The following is a 16,550-nucleotide window of genomic DNA, read 5'->3' on the forward strand; positions in this document are numbered from 1 at the left end:
CACCCCCCCCCCCCCCTTGCCCCTTAGATATGCGTATGATGAGGGTGGAATTATAAGATTTGGGCAGCAAAATCTTAGACATGCTACACTACTACATAGATACAATTGAAGGATTTGGGATCGAAATATATCAATCAACTCTGAGAAAATATCAAAGGAGGTGTGTTCTATGTGAGGTTGTGAGTGAAAATCAACCCCAAAAAGGAACAAAGAAAGCATCATATCGCATGCCCACACTATGTTTTTATCCCATCTTGCAATTTTTCTCCATGGACCACATCCTATGCAGTAGTTACATAATTTTATTCCCTTGGGAATTCGCATCTATCCGAATGAGATGCCATTTCATGTGGACCGATATAGCATTGATTCATTTTTTTCCCTTCCGGACACAACCATGGATGATTGCTCAAAAACACATGCAAATGCATATACATATATGTATGTATATAAGCTAAGAGATCTCGAGGATAACAGTACAAAAAATAAAACTCACGTTTTTTGGACACAGAATGTCTCAGAACTGGGCTCTGATGTGTCTGTTCTATTCATCTCCCATGGCTAGTTCAAGCGCATAATCGTCTCTTTCCTGTAACACGCATCAACAATTTATGAACTAGAAAACTTATGACTAACTTCCTATGAACTTTTTTCTTCATTAATTTCACGCTCTTGGATGGATTTCTATCACACACAAGAGATATGACAAGAATATGTCATATGTGGACTCAGATTTGGGTGAGGGAACTTACGATCGGCCCACGAGCAAAGTATCTTCCAAATTGCAGCCAGTATACCTGTGCATTACAGCAATTTATGATTAAACTTGAAAAATGCAAGAATCCAAGTCCTTGCAGCGGTTCTGGCAATTCTCTCAAAGTTACCTCGTCCTCATCTTGTGTTTCTACTACAAGGTTGGATGATGGGAAACCCACGCAAAGAAGAGCATATCCCTGCATTTATAAGGTAGATAATTTAGACATAGCTTAGATCATCATATCATATCATACATATGACACTCAAATCCAATCACTGAATGCCATTATAGTGAGAAAGGAAATGGCACCAATTACCTCAGTTTTAACCTGAGATCTTCCATAACACTGAGCTCTAAGTAAGATGATACTAGGAAAAAATAAGTTTCCATGTGGTCTAAGAAGGCAGAGATTATATTGCTCTTTTGCTATGCCATGGATTAATATTGAACTATAGATTCACTTAAGGTTTAGGAGAAGATGACTTCATTCTAAAAAAGTTTCCTTTTTAAAAAAAGAGGCCTAATTCCAAATTATATTCAATAATCGTAATCCTATCTAAAGTTCCAGCCTGCTCTTGCTTCTAAAAAGGTCATAGAACTTATCTCCTAAACCCAAAATGGCAAGCTGATGTTACCTTGGATTTCAGTTCAGCTGATATCCCCAGTGCTTCTGGCTGCCTGATCTGCCCAGATTTTACACGTACTGCGCAACTAGTACAGCAACCTACCAAGTCAAAGAAAAGTTGAGCATTTGGGCACAATATCAAAACTTAAACATGCAATATTTGACAATCAATTCAACACATTTTTTACGAGGAAACTGGGAACTAAGTCAATTTGCAGAAATGAACGGATTATATGTACAGCAGTTCATTAATATATACTTTCGTAACCATATGATCATCTCCATCAACTTAAAACTTTCAAACGTGGGATACATGTTCATTCATGAAAGGGAAGTGTATCTAATTTAACATGCCGGTATTGGCAATCAAATAAAAAGCATCAACAGGTTTAATGGATAGGAGGATGATACCATGCCTGCAAGCAAATGGAAGAGAAATGTTTTGAGATTCAGCTGTGTGCAATATGTACTGATCCTGCATTTCAGTTCAAAGTTGACGTAACAACAAAGAAAATCAATTACTGAGCTATAGAGAGTTGTTATGTAACAAAGTAAGCATGAAACATAACATGCAAGTTATACAATGTCTATATGACACAATTGCCTCAGTTCTAGCAGTCAAGTACCAAGAAAATAGGAGAAAGAAAAGGACTGAACCCGAGCAGAATTTAGCTGGATTAGCCAAACGGAACTGCTCAAAAAAAAAAAAAATCGCCAATCCAGCTCAAAAACCCTAATTAACGTTATCCATAAGATAGAACGGAGCAAAATCAACAGAACCTCGCATCCAACTAACTATGGAAAGTAATCGCGAATCGGAGACATCTAAGCCGTAAAACCCCGTTCAGTCAGAAGATGACACCAACAATGTCGACATTTTCCCTCCCGAATCAAAGACAGACACAAATCAAATGTCCAAATGGTCTTTACCTCAGGAACCACGAACTCATGAACTACTCCTCGTTGTCGATCGTGGACAGTGACCTTGTGCGTCGGAATTTCCGACGAGCCACCGCCGACTCGAGCGGAAACTCCAACAGAAGTCTGGAGTTCGGATAGCGTAATTCCACGGCGGAATTTCGGATAATTACGCCGGAAATCTGCCAATTTGGTCGGGAAATTTTGCCGGGAAAGCGAAGAAGAAAATGTGCATGGAGAAAGCAGAGCCATTTTTGGGGCGTTTGAGATTCGCGGTATAGGCCCAAGCTTGAAGATAAGTGTTTCGCGGCTCGGGAAGAGGGTAACCATACGCTGCAACCGAGTTCATAATGCTTAACCGAATTAACCGGTTCAAACAATTCCTTTGGTTCATTCTTTTTTTTTTTAATAATTAGCTCAAAAGAAGGTCAATAGCCCAATTGAGTCGGTTCGAATCGGCATAAACCAACCGGTTAAGGATTCCTGGACGGAGACGCTGCGCGTGGTAACAACTCGCTTTCGAAGGAAATATGAGAAGCCAAAAGTTGAGCTTCAATCCACGCACGTGGCATGAAATGACACGTGGCTTGTAAGAAGCTTTGGGAATATTCGAATTAATATAAATTTAATAATATAGTATTTGGGTATTTATAACAGTAGAGTACGTGTCCATTCTATGGTCTTACTTATGGTAAGTTCTATCGTCTCAGGCAACGGCATGTGCTTGTATGGGCACACATCAGCAACGACCGTGTAAAAATAGGAGGTGACACCGGAACGAACATAAAAATACAGACGACACGTAGACGACTAAGGACACGTGGCGAGAACCCACCTCCTCGACCGCGTTACGCTTTGGGAGGGGTTAAATAGAGACATTATTATGGCCCGACAGAGAAACCACTTGTAAGAAAGGAATCAAAGTAATCGGAGATCGATCAAAGACTTTGAAGATGGCATCGGCGAAGGAGAAGATAAGTAACGTGGCAAGCACGGCCAAGGAGAAGCTCCACATCGGTGGCGCCAAGGCCCAAGAACATGTTCGTCATTTTACTCTCCATGCGCGTTTCTTCTTTTGTGATCGAATTAATCACTCTTTTAATGGATTATATATTGGGTGTATATGTTCGATCTGTCCAAATGATGAGCAGATGGAGGCGGCAATGGCGAGGACGAAAGAGGAGGAGAAGATGGCGCACGAGCGAGGGAGGGCGAAGGAGGCGGAGGCCAAGGCTGAGTTGCACCAGTCCAAAGCCGAGCATGCGGCCGACAAGCAGGCCCACGCCCACCACCTTCCCGGACAGACCACCTACCCTCCTGGTGCCACCGGTGCTCCGGGCCAGCTCTGATTATGATCATCTACCTGTCTGCTTACATTAGGGTTTTTTTCCCCTTATGAAACGTGGTCCGTCTTTTGTTTTAATAAAAAAAAGGCTTGTTTGTATAACCTTCTTCCGACAAATAAAGTTTGCTTGTGTGTTGATAGTTGATGTATTCGTATGCGAGAAAGTGTATATTCATATGGTTGAATATTTTCATATACGTAACGTACGTTGATCGATTTATTTTCCAGCCGAACCAAAAATGGAACAATATTAAAGATCTCTCGATAAGATTTAAATAAATCTTAATGCACGGGAACAATTGTTAGTACATAACAGGGAATAGAGAGGGACGGGGGAAAGCCTTTTATTTATTTCAATGGGAGTTTCGATTTTTCAACGGTGGACGTATCGATTCGGTTTCTCGGAATCGTATATCAAACCGAAAAATAGGGTATTTTTTTGAATTCAAACTGTATAAATTTTTTAAACGGTATTAAATTTAAAAAATCGAATTTTTAAAAACTATAAAATGACCTTTTTTTTTCTATTTTTAAAAGCGAAAGAACCGAATCCAACTATCCGAACCGAACATCGAAAACATCCATCCCTAATTTACTTGGTTATTTCTTGCAATTTTTGTGTGGCTGGCTGTAACAGTTGGATGTGGTAGTTTAATTAATGTTTTATTATATTATATATCATGGTTAGCAAGTAATCTACTCGCGTTTATGCACATGCGTCTATATATAAAATATCAACTTGTGAGCGTGTTTGTTGGCAAGAACGTACATGCAGAAATAAGCGTGCGTGTGTGTTTTCTCCAAAAACAAAACTATTTACTATAAATAAAAGCAGCTATTATATTGTTTACAAAAGAGTATAATTATTTATTGTAGACAGAAATTAAACGTGTACTCTCAAGTCATGCGCTTAAAATATATTTTTTTTTCAGAGGAACAATTTCGAAAGTATTTATTAAATAAAAATAATGGAGTTTATAAAAATAAATAATAAAGAGGATATTAACACAAAATACAACAAATGGGTACGTGCCAAATGCCAATCACTATTTCGTGAACTTCCACTGTGATTTTTTTCGTTATCAAGATAGTCCAATCTCAATAACGAAATTATAATTTATACATATATATATATATCGATACTTTCACATCATTTATTATTTATCATACATATTATATATCCAATTAAAAGAAATAAAATTGATTCAATATTTTGCATCGTGTATATATATATATCGACACATACATATTGTTTATTATATATTGTTATATAGGTTATTTATGAATATTATTTTTTTATATTATTTATTATGGTCCATCCAAAGTAATAGCCAATTTAAAATTAATCATTTTTTTTTATAATTCGAAAGTTTACAACTTTTGACCCAATTAAATTTATCATAAAATTGAAAAAAATCGGATAAATATCCTTTCAAGTTTGAATTTGAATTCAGATAAAATCATATTTGACCTCTTCTCTTACCCTAAGGTCAGGCTTGTCACATAGAACGTGCAAGGCCCATTCATATTAAATACCGAATTCACGATACCCCAATTTAAAATTAATCACTTAATATGCCTAACAATTTCAAAAGTGTGCTAATTTCAGTAATGGGCTTCTCATCTGAGGCCCATTTAAAATAAATATCGGAATTCACAATTTCTTTTTTTTTTTCTGCTGGTAGTTGTAAATATACCAGCTTTTCGCTTAAACCCTAGCTCGTCATTTCCTGTGAGAACACTAGCTGAGCTTCGATGGCGAAAACCCTAGCTCGTTCCACCGCCTCGCGCGTCGTCAACCGTTTCTTCTCCACCTCCTCCTCCTCCGCTACTTCTCCGCTCCCTTCCTATCTCATTTCCCGTCGATTTGTTCCGGCGCTTTCTCATGCCGCCGATTTTGTTCACTCCTTGACCCGATTTACCATGATCCGGACCCGGATGGACAGGTCCGGTGGCTCTTCGGGCTACTCGCCGCTCAGATCTGGGTCAAATTTCAGCGACCGGCCTCCGACTGAGATGGCGCCACTTTTTCCTGGCTGCGATTACGAGCACTGGTTGATCGTCATGGACAAGCCCGGTGGCGAAGGCGCAACGAAGCAGCAGATGATTGATTGCTATGTCCAAACCCTGGCTAAAGTTCTCGGCAGGCAAGTTTCTCTTTCACATTTGGAAAACTAATTCTTTTATGTCTCCTATCTGAGAAGCAAACAAATTGGCGAAATTTATATGTTCATTTCGGCTCAGGTCTTCATTTTCTGGAAGTGGGTTCCTTTAAGAAGTCTGTGTTTCTTTCAATTATGATTTAAATTTGGAGGAGAAACAAAGAAATTATCATCCCTATGTGTTCGGTAGGATTTCCATTTCGTACCACTTTTTAATCACGACGTATGCCCAACAATGGTGGCGTCTCATTTGATGCTTTCTTTCAGTGAGGAAGAAGCTAAGAAGAAGATATACAATGTGTCATGCGAGAGGTATTTTGGGTTTGGCTGTGAGATGGATGAGGAGACATCCAACAAACTCGAGGGTATATCTCTGTAACATATGACTGGATCATGTTATGTGTTTATTGAATTATTACAATCATTAGTGATGTTCTTGCTTCTCGTGTTTTAGGTCTTCCTGGTGTTCTGTTTGTGCTTCCAGACTCTTATGTCGATCCTGAATACAAAGATTATGGAGGTAATTCAATTGACACTGTATCATGGTTTCTATTAGGTTTCAACAGTTTATTGATATCATGTTTAATGATTCAGTCCGAAATGGTTATATCTGAGATCGGAATCTGATGTCATTCAAACACCAAAGTCTCTGTCTTTGCACATTTTGTGTTCTTTGCGGGTACATTTATATACGATTTCGTGACAATTCGAAATCAGAAGATGGAACACTTAGATGTGTAAGTGTAAGTGTGCATGCACATATGAAACTACAAGAATAAGAAGCTCTTTAATTAAAGCCCATATATATAAAAGGCCAGATCCTTAAATTCAAAGTTTTTAAGGATATATCGTCATTGCCTTGATATGGACAATATCCCGTAAATTAGACAAACCCTTTACCAATTTTATCTTGTTAGTTCTCAGTTTGTGTTTCCATAATGGCAAGCTACTAAGCTTTTTCATATCCAACTCCTCCTTTCCTTGATGCAGCTGAGTTGTTCATGAACGGAGAGATAGTTCCCCGGCCACCGGAGAGACAGAGGAGGATAGAGAATTTCACGACCCATAAAAGCTCGGATAGACCAAAGTACCATGACCGGACCAGGAATGTCCGCAGGAGAGAGAACAGGTAAAAAAAACAAAAGAATTAACGGAAGAAAAACTGACCGGTCAGTTCAGTTTGATGGGCTAGTGTCTTGGTTACTTGTCTCTGGATCTTTTTATGTATATGATGGATATTCTTAGTTTGGTAATCATATGTGATTTTCTCCTTTCCTTATCCAACAGTTTAATTACATTGACTTTTTTAATTTTTTTGGGTTTCTCTTTGATATGTTTGTACAGTATGTCGATGTTTTCCTTTGAGTAGAACGATATAATTATGCTTACATCTACATATCTATATACACACACATATATATAATTATACAACATTTAAACTAAATGTTGAATTTCACGATAGCCCATTTTAAAATTAATCACCTAATGGACCTATAAGTGTTTTAATTTGAGAAATGGCCTTCACATCTAGAAATAGGCCCATTTTATAACCCTAGTCTTGGTTAGAATTCTTCTACAACATTTTGTACGATCAACGGGTGTGTATCTCACAAATGAATAACATAATAAAACAAAAACAAAATATTCTTTAAGGGACCTTTCCCCAATAGTAAATGTACATATTTTTCACAACATTGAGCCAAAATGCCCAACAGAGAGAGAGAGAGAGGGAGCAAGTTCCTTCCTCACCAACAAACAAAAGGTACAAAATACAAAAAATCATCCACCAACTAAATCTTTTGCCTATCACCCTTTAAAAGCTACAAAAAATTACATGTTTCTAAACCTGCCTTGTCCTAGGACTCTCCTTTATTGTCTCACAGCCCTGGCTCTCCTCTCCCATCCTGTAAGCTCATAAGATTTCTCTCTTCTCATTATACAAACATTAGCCTAAACAGGGTTAAGACATCACCAGATTACCTTATTCAACAAAAAAGAAAACTCGAAGAAGACGATCACCCTCTCCTAGTGATCTCTCCATCTAGGACTTGACATTGGAAAAAACCCAGATGGCGATAACGGGAACAAGAGACCTGGGGATGGAGGAGGTTGAGGGCTCGGAAATGGACCAAGAACTCCGGCTTGACCCATAGGAGAAAATGTGAAGGTCGGTGTTAGTGGTGGAGGATATTGAACTCCGGGTGACAGCAATGGGTAAGAATAAGATGATCTTGGGGAGAAAAGGTTCGGGTAAGAGGTGGGAGATGGCAGGAGGAACTGGGAAGTAGGGGAAGGTAGTAGCCCAGGACCGCTAAATTGTGGAGAAGGAAGACCGTGTATCGGTTGGGGTGGGCCATTAAACCGGGGAGAGGGCAAAGCAGGCATGACCGGTACAGGACCATTAAACCTCGGGGAAGGAAGATTGGGTGGCATTGGTTGAACCGGCATGGCTGCGTAAGGAACTGCTCCATATGATGCTGGCTGCATTTGAGGTTGACCCGTCACACGGTACTGAGGTTGAGGATGACCCGGCATAAGGGTTTGAGGCGGAGGTTGAGATTGAGCTGGCATATGTGGCTGGGAATCGTGAGCTGGCTGTACTTGGTTTCCATCGGGTCCTGACTCAGCAATCGAACTTTGAAGATAACGCATATACACAGAAACAGGAGACTCAGCTGTATTAGACCAAGCCTGATCCCCATGACCTGTCATCGGTTGCATAGCTTGTGGCAATGGCCGGGCATAAGGTTGAGGCGGTGGCCTGGCAAAGTTACTGTTAAACTGAGCAGGAACCGGAGGAGGAGCCATAGCATGGGGAGGAACCGGAGGCCGGCTAATCTGAGTCAGCGGTGCCGGCCTTATCCTCTGCAACCGTGTATTCTGAGGCTTTGGCGGGTTCTGAGGAGGCCGAGGAAGGCTTTCACGTGATGGCGAACCCGTTAGCTGCTGAACAATACTCCTAAAGTCATTCTTGCTTATGTTATAAACCTGAGGCTGTGGCTGTGGCCTCGCAGTGTTAGCATTAGCAAAATTCGGTTGGTGCAAAGGACTCTTCCTAATGTTCTTCCCGATCTTATTCACACCCAAATGGTCGCTTTGCCTTTGCCTCGAGTTATCCATCAGGGGAAAGCTCAGTTCGCTACACCAAGTCCTCTTCTATATCAGACTTACTAACCAAATCAGAGTCTCAGATAACACCCAAGAGACGAATCCTTCAACAAATTCAGAAAAAAATCAACCTTATCACAGCTAAACCTAGATCTGGTTCTGGCCTAAGCGAAACTGTAGCAGCAAGTATCTAGATTTCCACCAAAGCAAGGACCGAGAGCGATCAAGAGAGATCCAAACTCCGACCATACATCCCTAATTCACCTCGGAAACCTGAATCCAATCCAGGATCAAACCAAAGATTCAGTAGGAAAACCCAAATTCATAAGCTCAGAAGCAATATCCCTAATCCTAGAGCCAGCCAACCTTCTCCTGAGCTAAACCCTCGAGACTGTACTAAGAAATTCGACCAAAGATCACCAAAACGATTCTCCGATTTCACAGTTTCGTCAAACGCACGATCAATTACATCGTCCAGCAGACGAGCGCAAAAAAGAAACGAGGCCAAAAAGTAGAAGAGAAGCAAAAGCTCACGCCTTTCGCCAGAGAAAAAATCGAATGCAAGCACACCCAGAAGGGCCAGTTACCTTGATTGCGCTCCAGATCTCACGGCGCAAATTATGGAGATTCAAAGAAAACCCTAATCGGGTCAACAAAGAAACGGAACGAAACAAATCTCCAGGTTTTCAAAAAGAGGAACAAAAAAAAAGGCATTTCGTATCTTTTCTTTTCCCGTTTTTTTTATATTCCGAAAAAATAGTCGAAGAATTGTCTAAGTGGTTCCAGGTTGCAGTCAAGTGGGGAGCTGACGTGCGATTATGTCATCATTGCCCTTCTTGTCTTTCTCTCGTGTTTTTTCTTTTTCTTTCTTTACATTTTTTTTTCTCTTACATTGTTAATCTTCTCCGATTCATGTAGCATAATAGTTATTTCGTTATGTAATAAATTTACACTCTTCATACAGAGAGGTCAGAAAAAAATCAAGAAAAAAAAATGTATTACAAAACTTTTTCTTGAAACTACTTTTGTCATTTTTTTAATTATTTTTCAATAAATAATATAATCTAAACAAAAAAAAAAAACTCGTTAAAATTCTTACCACGAACATGGATTTTCATACAATCCAATACGAAATCGTTAAAATTTTCCATTTCCTTTACTAAAATATCAGGAGAAAAAATATAAAACCGCTTTTTAATAAATTATATGAATATATTACCAAGAATGAAGAAGAGAGGGCATTCTTCATTTTCATATGTTATATAGCTTTTATATGATAGTATGTTATTCCTGATATATAATATATATTATTAATACGCTTTTTAGGAAAACATTTGAGTGGGGAAAAGCAAATGGGGTGAGAGAGGCTCGAACTCTCGACCTCAGGATCACTCAGAAGCTATGAGACCTACGCGCTAGCCAACTGCGCCACCACCCCTTCTGTCCACTAATTGAAATTAGCACTTAACATGTTATTGATAAATTTCTTTCACTGTTTTGCGTTTTGTGCCGGCCGACGACACCTCTCTCTTGTTCAAAGTTGAAACCTTTTGAAGCGCCCGGTCAAGAAGAGAACCGACCATCGTTTGTTTCTTGTTCAGCGAAGCCGTTCGAAGGTACTGCCCTTTTTTCCTGGGATTTGATTCCTGCTTTCCTTTTTTGTTTGATTAGTTCTTATGATTCCTCCGATCAGTCAGCGAGATTGGTTTCTGGGTTTCCCCTCAGTTCTGCCCCTCTGTGAATTCACCCTTTTTCGAAATCCAAGTTGGATAATCGATGAAGTCACGAGCTTTGTTTTTAATTTTACTGGCGAGGACCTAAGTAATTTGTGTTTTTCTTACCACAGCTCCCCACTTTTTGTTTGCTGTTCGATTCACTGATTCTGTTAATCGCTGATATTTCGATCTGAAAAATGTTCTAAATCTCAAGACTGGCTCTTCACGAGTCTCCAATCTGTTCATCGAGGTCAAGCTTTTGTCTTTCTGTGTATATAGCTTTTGTTTATAGCTTTTCAATTCATCTGTTACTGGGATCTATTGCATTATACATAGAGTAGTGCTACGCATTGCCTTTTAGCTCTGTTTGCTTGTAAAAGCTTAACTTTTACAAGAACCCTTTAGAACTGGGAATAGATTTTACCTGTTTCATCAATGTAAATGCCGATCAAATCATTCTATGATTGATGGGACTCGCAGGAAACCGGGGAAACCAAGATAATTTGGTCATGGATGAGAAAGAAGAAGGGTCGAGAAGCATTGGTGATGGTGACATCATGATCCGTCGCATGAAGAACCGGGAAAGGCAACGTAGGTACAGGGCGAGGAAACGGTTACTGGAAGCAAGCAACAACGAGAATCTTTGCATCAGCAACCAATCTTGTGTGGCTGAGAAACCTGAACCAGAGCTTAGCTATCGAGTTGAGAATTCCGTATGGCGTGTTTATTGTAGCAGAGAATGGAAAAAAGACGCTAGAAGGGCTCACTCGATGAAGAGGGCTCGTGATGTTGGTTCAGCCGAATCTTCCATCAAAATCAAAACCTCAGAAGATTGTGATGGAAATTCTACCGGCTTTATAGACAAAGAGAAGCAGAAAATAAGGCCTGGCCGGAGAGATTGGAAGGCAGAAGCGAGAAACAAGAAAGATGGAACCATTGTGGTTGTCGAGAAGTTGAATGGTTTGGGCTACAATTTTCAAGAAACTTCATATGCGGCTTAATAAATATGTAATCAAGATTAAAATAGAGAAAGATATGATCAAAGAGAACATCTTGACACTAGTGGTGTTTACTAGCTCTTTCTTTTTTTGCAGACATATCGAAAACACCAGAAGCAGGCAAGGTAGTTCTCCCGGATTTAATATCGAAACTTCAGGTCAGTTGTTTTAGAATCTTGATGAGTAAACGACTGTACTGTACCAACGGCTGTGCATTTTACCTTCCACCCTTCATTTTTCACAGCTTTCTGATGTCATATGCACACACCTAAATGTGTATGTGTATGTATATGCGTGTGTGAATATCGGCTGAATTAGTCATGTGAGAGCTAAGAGTTTTGGAAAAGTTTACTCATTCTAGATTAGATTACACGAGTTGCCCAATCTCCCGACTAGAGACCACATGAACAGCAACAGAAACATGAGAAGAAACCTAGGAAAAGAAAGAAACGGTTCTGATTCTGAAACATTTGTTTTGGGGGGCTCATTCTTTGACTGTCTCTCCAATGATCTTGTCTCCATGTTTGTTCAAATCCTCAAAGCTCCAATCCCTTCTAATCCCTGAGCTTCTGACCAATCTGGGCTTGCCAGAATCTTCATAGACTGCATCTGCACTGTAAAGCCTTCGATGACGATGACCCTTCTTGATTCTCGTCACTTGTGGCAAAGAAGACCCGTTCCTCATCATCTTTCCCATGAAGTTTGGATCTTTACGTCTCCTCATGTCTCCGTCTGAATCTGATCTTTGCAAGGCATGGCATGTTAGGCAGTTCAAGCTCATGTTTTTTTTTTTGCCCAAGAACAGAGAAGATCTTAGCCCAGAAAATTTACAAGTTTCTTTGAGGTTTGTTTCCTTTTTCTTTATGGGTTTTGGTCGTTTGATCGATCTTCGCTAAAGAAGAGAGGAATCGGATCCAAAAATGAAAACTTTTGATGCCGTTTTTTTGTTTCTTCTTTTTAATGGGTTATTTTTTAAATTTTCAAAGTCTTGTCTTGGGAAATTCTATTATTTGTTGTGAGTTTTTGATCGTCTGTGGTTTTGTAATGGAGCATACAACCCAACTAAACTCTATATTTGGTTCTTACTAAATTCTACAATCAGTTCATAGTTTCTATCTGTGTTCTAATTTTGGGGGATAAACACTGACATCATAAAATCTAAATTTAGATTTTTCACATATAAAAACCTTTTATGGTTATTCCAAAAAAAAACAAACAAAAAACATAAATTTGAAGAGTAATTGGGCCGAAATGTAAGGAAGAGCCACCACGTGTTGAATCATAGCCCAATGATACTAATAAATATTTAAATATTACAACATATTGTAAAACCTTTCACAGTCGCATCGATTTTCAGGCGGACAATTTCATGTTTTTTTTTTGTTAAAGGACAATTTCATGTTTCATTGCACTTTTTTTGGCCTTTTTATCATTGAGATTTTTAATATGGAGGACCAACAAATTTCATGTTTCATTGCACTATATACATATATATATATATATATAGAGTCAGTCCTGTCAGTGGACCATATACATATATAGGTACATACATCCACGTAAGAACAATTAATAAAGGAATTCACAAACTCTTTTAATATATATATATATATATATAATATAAATGTATATATATATATATATAAATGTATATATATAATTTCTGTAAAAGAAGACAATATTAAAGTGGAAAAAGTAGCAAATATGGGATACGTCGTTGTCTCGTCTCTTTCCCATGGACGAAACAAAATAGCATCATAACAAAAACTCGGATAAGATTTTCGTGGCATGACCCATCTGATCCCCACAATCACGATACGACATATATATCAACAATTTCCCTTCATACGTTGAATCAAGACAATTGGAATTAAATATCATACGCTACCCCTTGTTTATACACACATGCATGCATGCATATGAATCATGTGCACATAGAAAAAACACACGTGCTTCAAAATTCATAGATTTTACATAGACAATTTTCCCTATATCTATTTTACAACGTGATATTTTTTTCATGACTGATCGTATTGTTGCGGTTGCGGTTACGGATGTCGACGTTTTCACAATGTTTGATAGCGATTATGAGCGATAAATTGGTTGATAAGTTGTTATTGACCGCGATTTTGGGTGGATATGATTAGAAGTGAATGGTTCGTTACGGTTGCAATTGCATTTCGATATAAATTATATAAAAAAAGGAATATTACTTTAAAATATTTTTTATAATAGTGGTAATTAAATTTTTAGTATCTTGATAAAAATTATTTATTAAATTTATAATAATTAAATAATAAATTTAAAATAAAAATATTATCAATTTAATTTATTTTAAAATAAAAACTAATTTTATTATGAAAATTATTTAAAATATATTATTAAACCTAAAAATCATATAATCACATGGTACTAATATTTTTTTTATTAAAATATAATATTAAAAAATAATATCAAATCATAACATTAAACAAAATCATCACCAATATATATATATATATATTAGTGTTTTAAAAATTTTAATAAAGTATTTTAGTTTTTTTGTCTAAACGTTAGAAACGGTTACAAAAACGTAGATTTTAAAATGCGATTAATAATACAAGTTTAGTTGCGGTTGAGGATGATTACTGTTCAACCAATCCGTTTTTTAATCGTACGCAACCATTGAAAATTGTAACCGCTCCGTTTGCGATTAACGGCGATGCAACCGGTGGTCTCCTTATTCTCATGAATAAATAAACATACACACCCTCACTCCGACCAACAAAATGAATATAAAATATTAAAAGCTCCTAATCAAAGGACGTGATGCTAACTTACAAAGCTCTTTTGTTAAAACACTCTCGTGGAAGTGGAAGTACTAATTCCCTTTGTATTCACGGTTATCAAACCGATATCTAACTCATTTTTGGAATAAATTTGATTCACAACTCACAAAAAAAAAAATGATGCTAACTTATACAAAAAAAAAAAAAAAAAAAAAAAAAAAAACAGCATCACATTAAACATGCATATATTTTTATATGCACGCTGCGTAAGTGGAAATAAAATATTACTGAAGAGTTATCTAAACAATATATTATGTATAATAAATCATTATTAGTACGACACATGAACCTTCTGTCACACATATGATTGAACTTTGTTTAATGGTTTAACCCCTTAAAAACTGAAAAGCTACAAATGATTAGCCCCTCTAAAACGTGTTAATGACAAATTGACCCCACAATTATCCGATTTTGGATATCAACGCCGCCTTGAGCTGCTCTTGCGTGTAGGGTCTGAACCCTAACTTCACCGTCGCCTGTTGTATCATCAGATCATTCACCACAGAGACGCTCGCGTGATTCACCTCAAGCTCCAGTTCCTTCAACGCCGTCATCAATCGCGCCGCCGGGTGATTGCGTTTGCTCGATTCGATCCTTATCATCGCGTCCCATTCAATGATCTTCACTTCGATTTCCATTCCTATCGGTTTGCTAACCGCGGACGATGAATCGCTGGCGTCCAGGATACCCGCGTTTGCGTTCGCGTGTCTTCCCGCTAGCTCTCTCTTGAGGTTCTCGAGTTGGCACTGGAACTGTGTCTTGTCGGACTCGGCCCTTTGTAGTTTGGACTTCAACTCGTTAATGTAAGAGATTGCGTCTCCCAACAGTGACGCCTTGTCCATTTTCGACACGTTGGGAACTACTGCTCGTAACGCGTAGAACCGCTGGTTTAGCTTCTCGCGTCTCTGTCGCTCCGCCTCGACGTGGTTGAGCGGTTCCTCCCGGCCATTCGCCGGCTTTCGTCCACGTTTCCTCGGACGTTTCTCCGGCGCCGCCTCCTTCACGACGGAGGCCTCGAGGTCAGAGTGGTCGGAGTCGCCGAATTTCTCGCCGGTGAATCCGAATGAGAGAACCCCATCTTCGTTTATTCGGATTGACTTCGTCGTCTTCCTCTTGCTGTCGCTGCTCAAGAACTGGGTCTGACACGAGTATGGTCCCGGCTTCGGACCGGAGCCCCGTTTAGCATCCTCGCCGAAGCTCAGAATCTCCCCGGATCGTGGCATCGCCAAAATAGAATTCGTGGTCCAGCAATTGATTTCTCGTGAGAAATTGTTGTACTTCGGATTCTGGGTCTGGGAGTAAACCGGGTTCGGGTTCAGGTTCTCGGTTATAGTGCTGGAGAAAAGCTGCGAGCTTGAGCTCGGAGCTCCATGCCCCGATTCGTTTGTTCCGGGACCTAAATCAGTCGGGTCGGAGATCCACGTGGATGGGTCGTTCTCGCCTTGATCCGGGTCATGGCTCCAGTGATGCTCCGACAAATCTCCGCCGTCGAACTTGAACAGGGTTCGGACCTTGTTCACTAGACCCGAGCTCTGTCGGATAATCTCCGTCGACCCGAGCTCGACGACTCCATTCGCCGACGGTATACACGCGATGGTCTGCAACCCGAATACCCCACCTTGCCTCGCCCGCTCACAACCCGAGCTGGAGAGTTGATCCGACCCGATAACCCAAACCGGGTTCGACGTCGAGTACGCCTTGCCCGCCAACCCGGATCCACTGGGGAAACTCTGAGTCATAGAGACCAGGAAAAACCACTCAGTATCGGTCACCTCCTCGTTGACGGCGTCGTCGGATGGGACAGCTCCGCCGGAGATAAGCGAGTTGAGCTCCGAGAGGATCCTTTTCCGGTGCTCCTGCTCCGCCGGAGAAGAGAAAAAAGTCCTCGGACTCCGCCGCGAAGGCTGAGCCTTGTCCTCTTCGCCCTTGTAGTAGCCATCTCCCCAGCCGAGGACGGCGGCGCCGGAGAAATCGTAGGACAACTGCCAGAATATGGCGTAGGTCCAGCTCTTGGGGGCACCTTCGATCAGAGCCTGAAGGCGCTGCTGGAGAGTCTCCTGGTTAAAACCCGCGGAAGCCGCCGGGTTCTGCGGCTGA

At 39.8% G+C, this 16,550-nt stretch overlaps 7 protein-coding genes and 1 non-coding gene across 9 annotated transcripts in view; 3 read left to right on the top strand and 5 right to left on the bottom strand.

Annotated features, from left to right (window-relative positions):
* Nucleotides 1–325: 325 nt before the first annotated feature.
* On the bottom strand, nt 326–2,624 carry LOC104814439 (ferredoxin-2). Its single transcript, XM_010542477.2, has 6 exons — nt 2,313–2,624; nt 1,794–1,857; nt 1,393–1,481; nt 885–953; nt 753–797; nt 326–589 (listed from the first exon to the last, which is right to left on the bottom strand). Exons 1-6 carry the CDS (start codon nt 2,550–2,552, stop codon nt 545–547), a joined length of 552 nt encoding a protein of 183 aa, XP_010540779.1. The 5' UTR covers nt 2,553–2,624; the 3' UTR covers nt 326–544.
* Nucleotides 2,625–3,187: 563 nt separating this feature from the next.
* Nucleotides 3,188–3,790, top strand: LOC104814440. Its single transcript, XM_010542478.1, has 2 exons — nt 3,188–3,340; nt 3,452–3,790. Exons 1-2 carry the CDS (start codon nt 3,254–3,256, stop codon nt 3,647–3,649), a joined length of 285 nt encoding a protein of 94 aa, XP_010540780.1. The 5' UTR covers nt 3,188–3,253; the 3' UTR covers nt 3,650–3,790.
* A 1,563-nt stretch (nt 3,791–5,353) lies between these two features.
* Nucleotides 5,354–7,138, top strand: LOC104814441 (multiple organellar RNA editing factor 6, mitochondrial). Its single transcript, XM_010542479.1, has 4 exons — nt 5,354–5,792; nt 6,075–6,172; nt 6,262–6,327; nt 6,798–7,138. Exons 1-4 carry the CDS (start codon nt 5,401–5,403, stop codon nt 6,938–6,940), a joined length of 699 nt encoding a protein of 232 aa, XP_010540781.1. The 5' UTR covers nt 5,354–5,400; the 3' UTR covers nt 6,941–7,138.
* Nucleotides 7,139–7,433: 295 nt separating this feature from the next.
* LOC104814442 (protein HAIKU1-like) lies at nt 7,434–9,635 on the bottom strand. The gene has a single exon (XM_010542480.1). The coding sequence runs from the start codon at nt 8,925–8,927 to the stop codon at nt 7,833–7,835; it is 1,095 nt and encodes a 364-aa protein (XP_010540782.1). The 5' UTR covers nt 8,928–9,635; the 3' UTR covers nt 7,434–7,832.
* A 633-nt stretch (nt 9,636–10,268) lies between these two features.
* Nucleotides 10,269–10,353, bottom strand: TRNAM-CAU. Its single transcript is given in 2 exon segments — nt 10,269–10,304; nt 10,316–10,353. It is a non-coding gene; the product is annotated as a tRNA-Met (tRNA).
* Nucleotides 10,354–10,421: 68 nt separating this feature from the next.
* Nucleotides 10,422–11,979, top strand: LOC104814445. Its single transcript, XM_010542482.1, has 3 exons — nt 10,422–10,531; nt 11,111–11,590; nt 11,725–11,979. The coding sequence occupies exons 2-3, from the start codon at nt 11,140–11,142 to the stop codon at nt 11,898–11,900; spliced, it is 627 nt and encodes a 208-aa protein (XP_010540784.1). The 5' UTR covers nt 10,422–10,531; nt 11,111–11,139; the 3' UTR covers nt 11,901–11,979.
* A 105-nt stretch (nt 11,980–12,084) lies between these two features.
* Nucleotides 12,085–12,709, bottom strand: LOC104814444. The gene has a single exon (XM_010542481.2). The coding sequence runs from the start codon at nt 12,407–12,409 to the stop codon at nt 12,113–12,115; it is 297 nt and encodes a 98-aa protein (XP_010540783.1). The 5' UTR covers nt 12,410–12,709; the 3' UTR covers nt 12,085–12,112.
* A 1,953-nt stretch (nt 12,710–14,662) lies between these two features.
* Nucleotides 14,663–16,550, bottom strand: part of LOC104814446 (transcription factor MYC2-like) — a 2,353-nt gene continuing 465 nt past the window's right edge. Inside the window, exon 2 of one of the 2 annotated variants that reach the window (XM_010542483.2) lies at nt 14,663–16,550. In XM_010542483.2, the coding sequence (XP_010540785.1) occupies nt 14,855–16,550 (1,696 nt within the window). In that variant the 3' untranslated portion in view covers nt 14,663–14,854. The other variant, XM_010542485.2, reaches the window with a different exon arrangement.

Source organism: Tarenaya hassleriana, unplaced genomic scaffold, assembly GCF_000463585.1.
Source record: "Tarenaya hassleriana unplaced genomic scaffold, ASM46358v1 Cleome21, whole genome shotgun sequence".
NCBI classification, from domain to species: Eukaryota; Viridiplantae; Streptophyta; class Magnoliopsida; order Brassicales; family Cleomaceae; genus Tarenaya; species Tarenaya hassleriana.

Excerpts from the sequence above, each read along its gene's own strand:
- LOC104814439 (XM_010542477.2), bottom strand. The coding sequence starts at position 2,552 with ATGGCTCTGCTTTCTCCATGCACATTTTCTTCTTCGCTTTCCCGGCAA. Across the intron at positions 954-1,392 it reads CAGCTGAACTGAAATCCAAG|GGATATGCTCTTCTTTGCGT; the intron begins GTAACATCAGCT and ends TTATAAATGCAG. Across the intron at positions 590-752 it reads ACTTTGCTCGTGGGCCGATC|GAAAGAGACGATTATGCGCT; the intron begins GTAAGTTCCCTC and ends TGCGTGTTACAG.
- LOC104814445 (XM_010542482.1), top strand. The coding sequence starts at position 11,140 with ATGGATGAGAAAGAAGAAGGGTCGAGAAGCATTGGTGATGGTGACATC. Across the intron at positions 11,591-11,724 it reads GGTTGTCGAGAAGTTGAATG|ACATATCGAAAACACCAGAA; the intron begins GTTTGGGCTACA and ends CTTTTTTTGCAG.
- LOC104814441 (XM_010542479.1), top strand. The coding sequence starts at position 5,401 with ATGGCGAAAACCCTAGCTCGTTCCACCGCCTCGCGCGTCGTCAACCGT. Across the intron at positions 5,793-6,074 it reads CTGGCTAAAGTTCTCGGCAG|TGAGGAAGAAGCTAAGAAGA; the intron begins GCAAGTTTCTCT and ends GCTTTCTTTCAG. Across the intron at positions 6,328-6,797 it reads TGAATACAAAGATTATGGAG|CTGAGTTGTTCATGAACGGA; the intron begins GTAATTCAATTG and ends TCCTTGATGCAG.
- LOC104814442 (XM_010542480.1), bottom strand. The coding sequence starts at position 8,927 with ATGGATAACTCGAGGCAAAGGCAAAGCGACCATTTGGGTGTGAATAAG.
- LOC104814440 (XM_010542478.1), top strand. The coding sequence starts at position 3,254 with ATGGCATCGGCGAAGGAGAAGATAAGTAACGTGGCAAGCACGGCCAAG. Across the intron at positions 3,341-3,451 it reads GCGCCAAGGCCCAAGAACAT|ATGGAGGCGGCAATGGCGAG; the intron begins GTTCGTCATTTT and ends AATGATGAGCAG.
- LOC104814444 (XM_010542481.2), bottom strand. The coding sequence starts at position 12,409 with ATGAGCTTGAACTGCCTAACATGCCATGCCTTGCAAAGATCAGATTCA.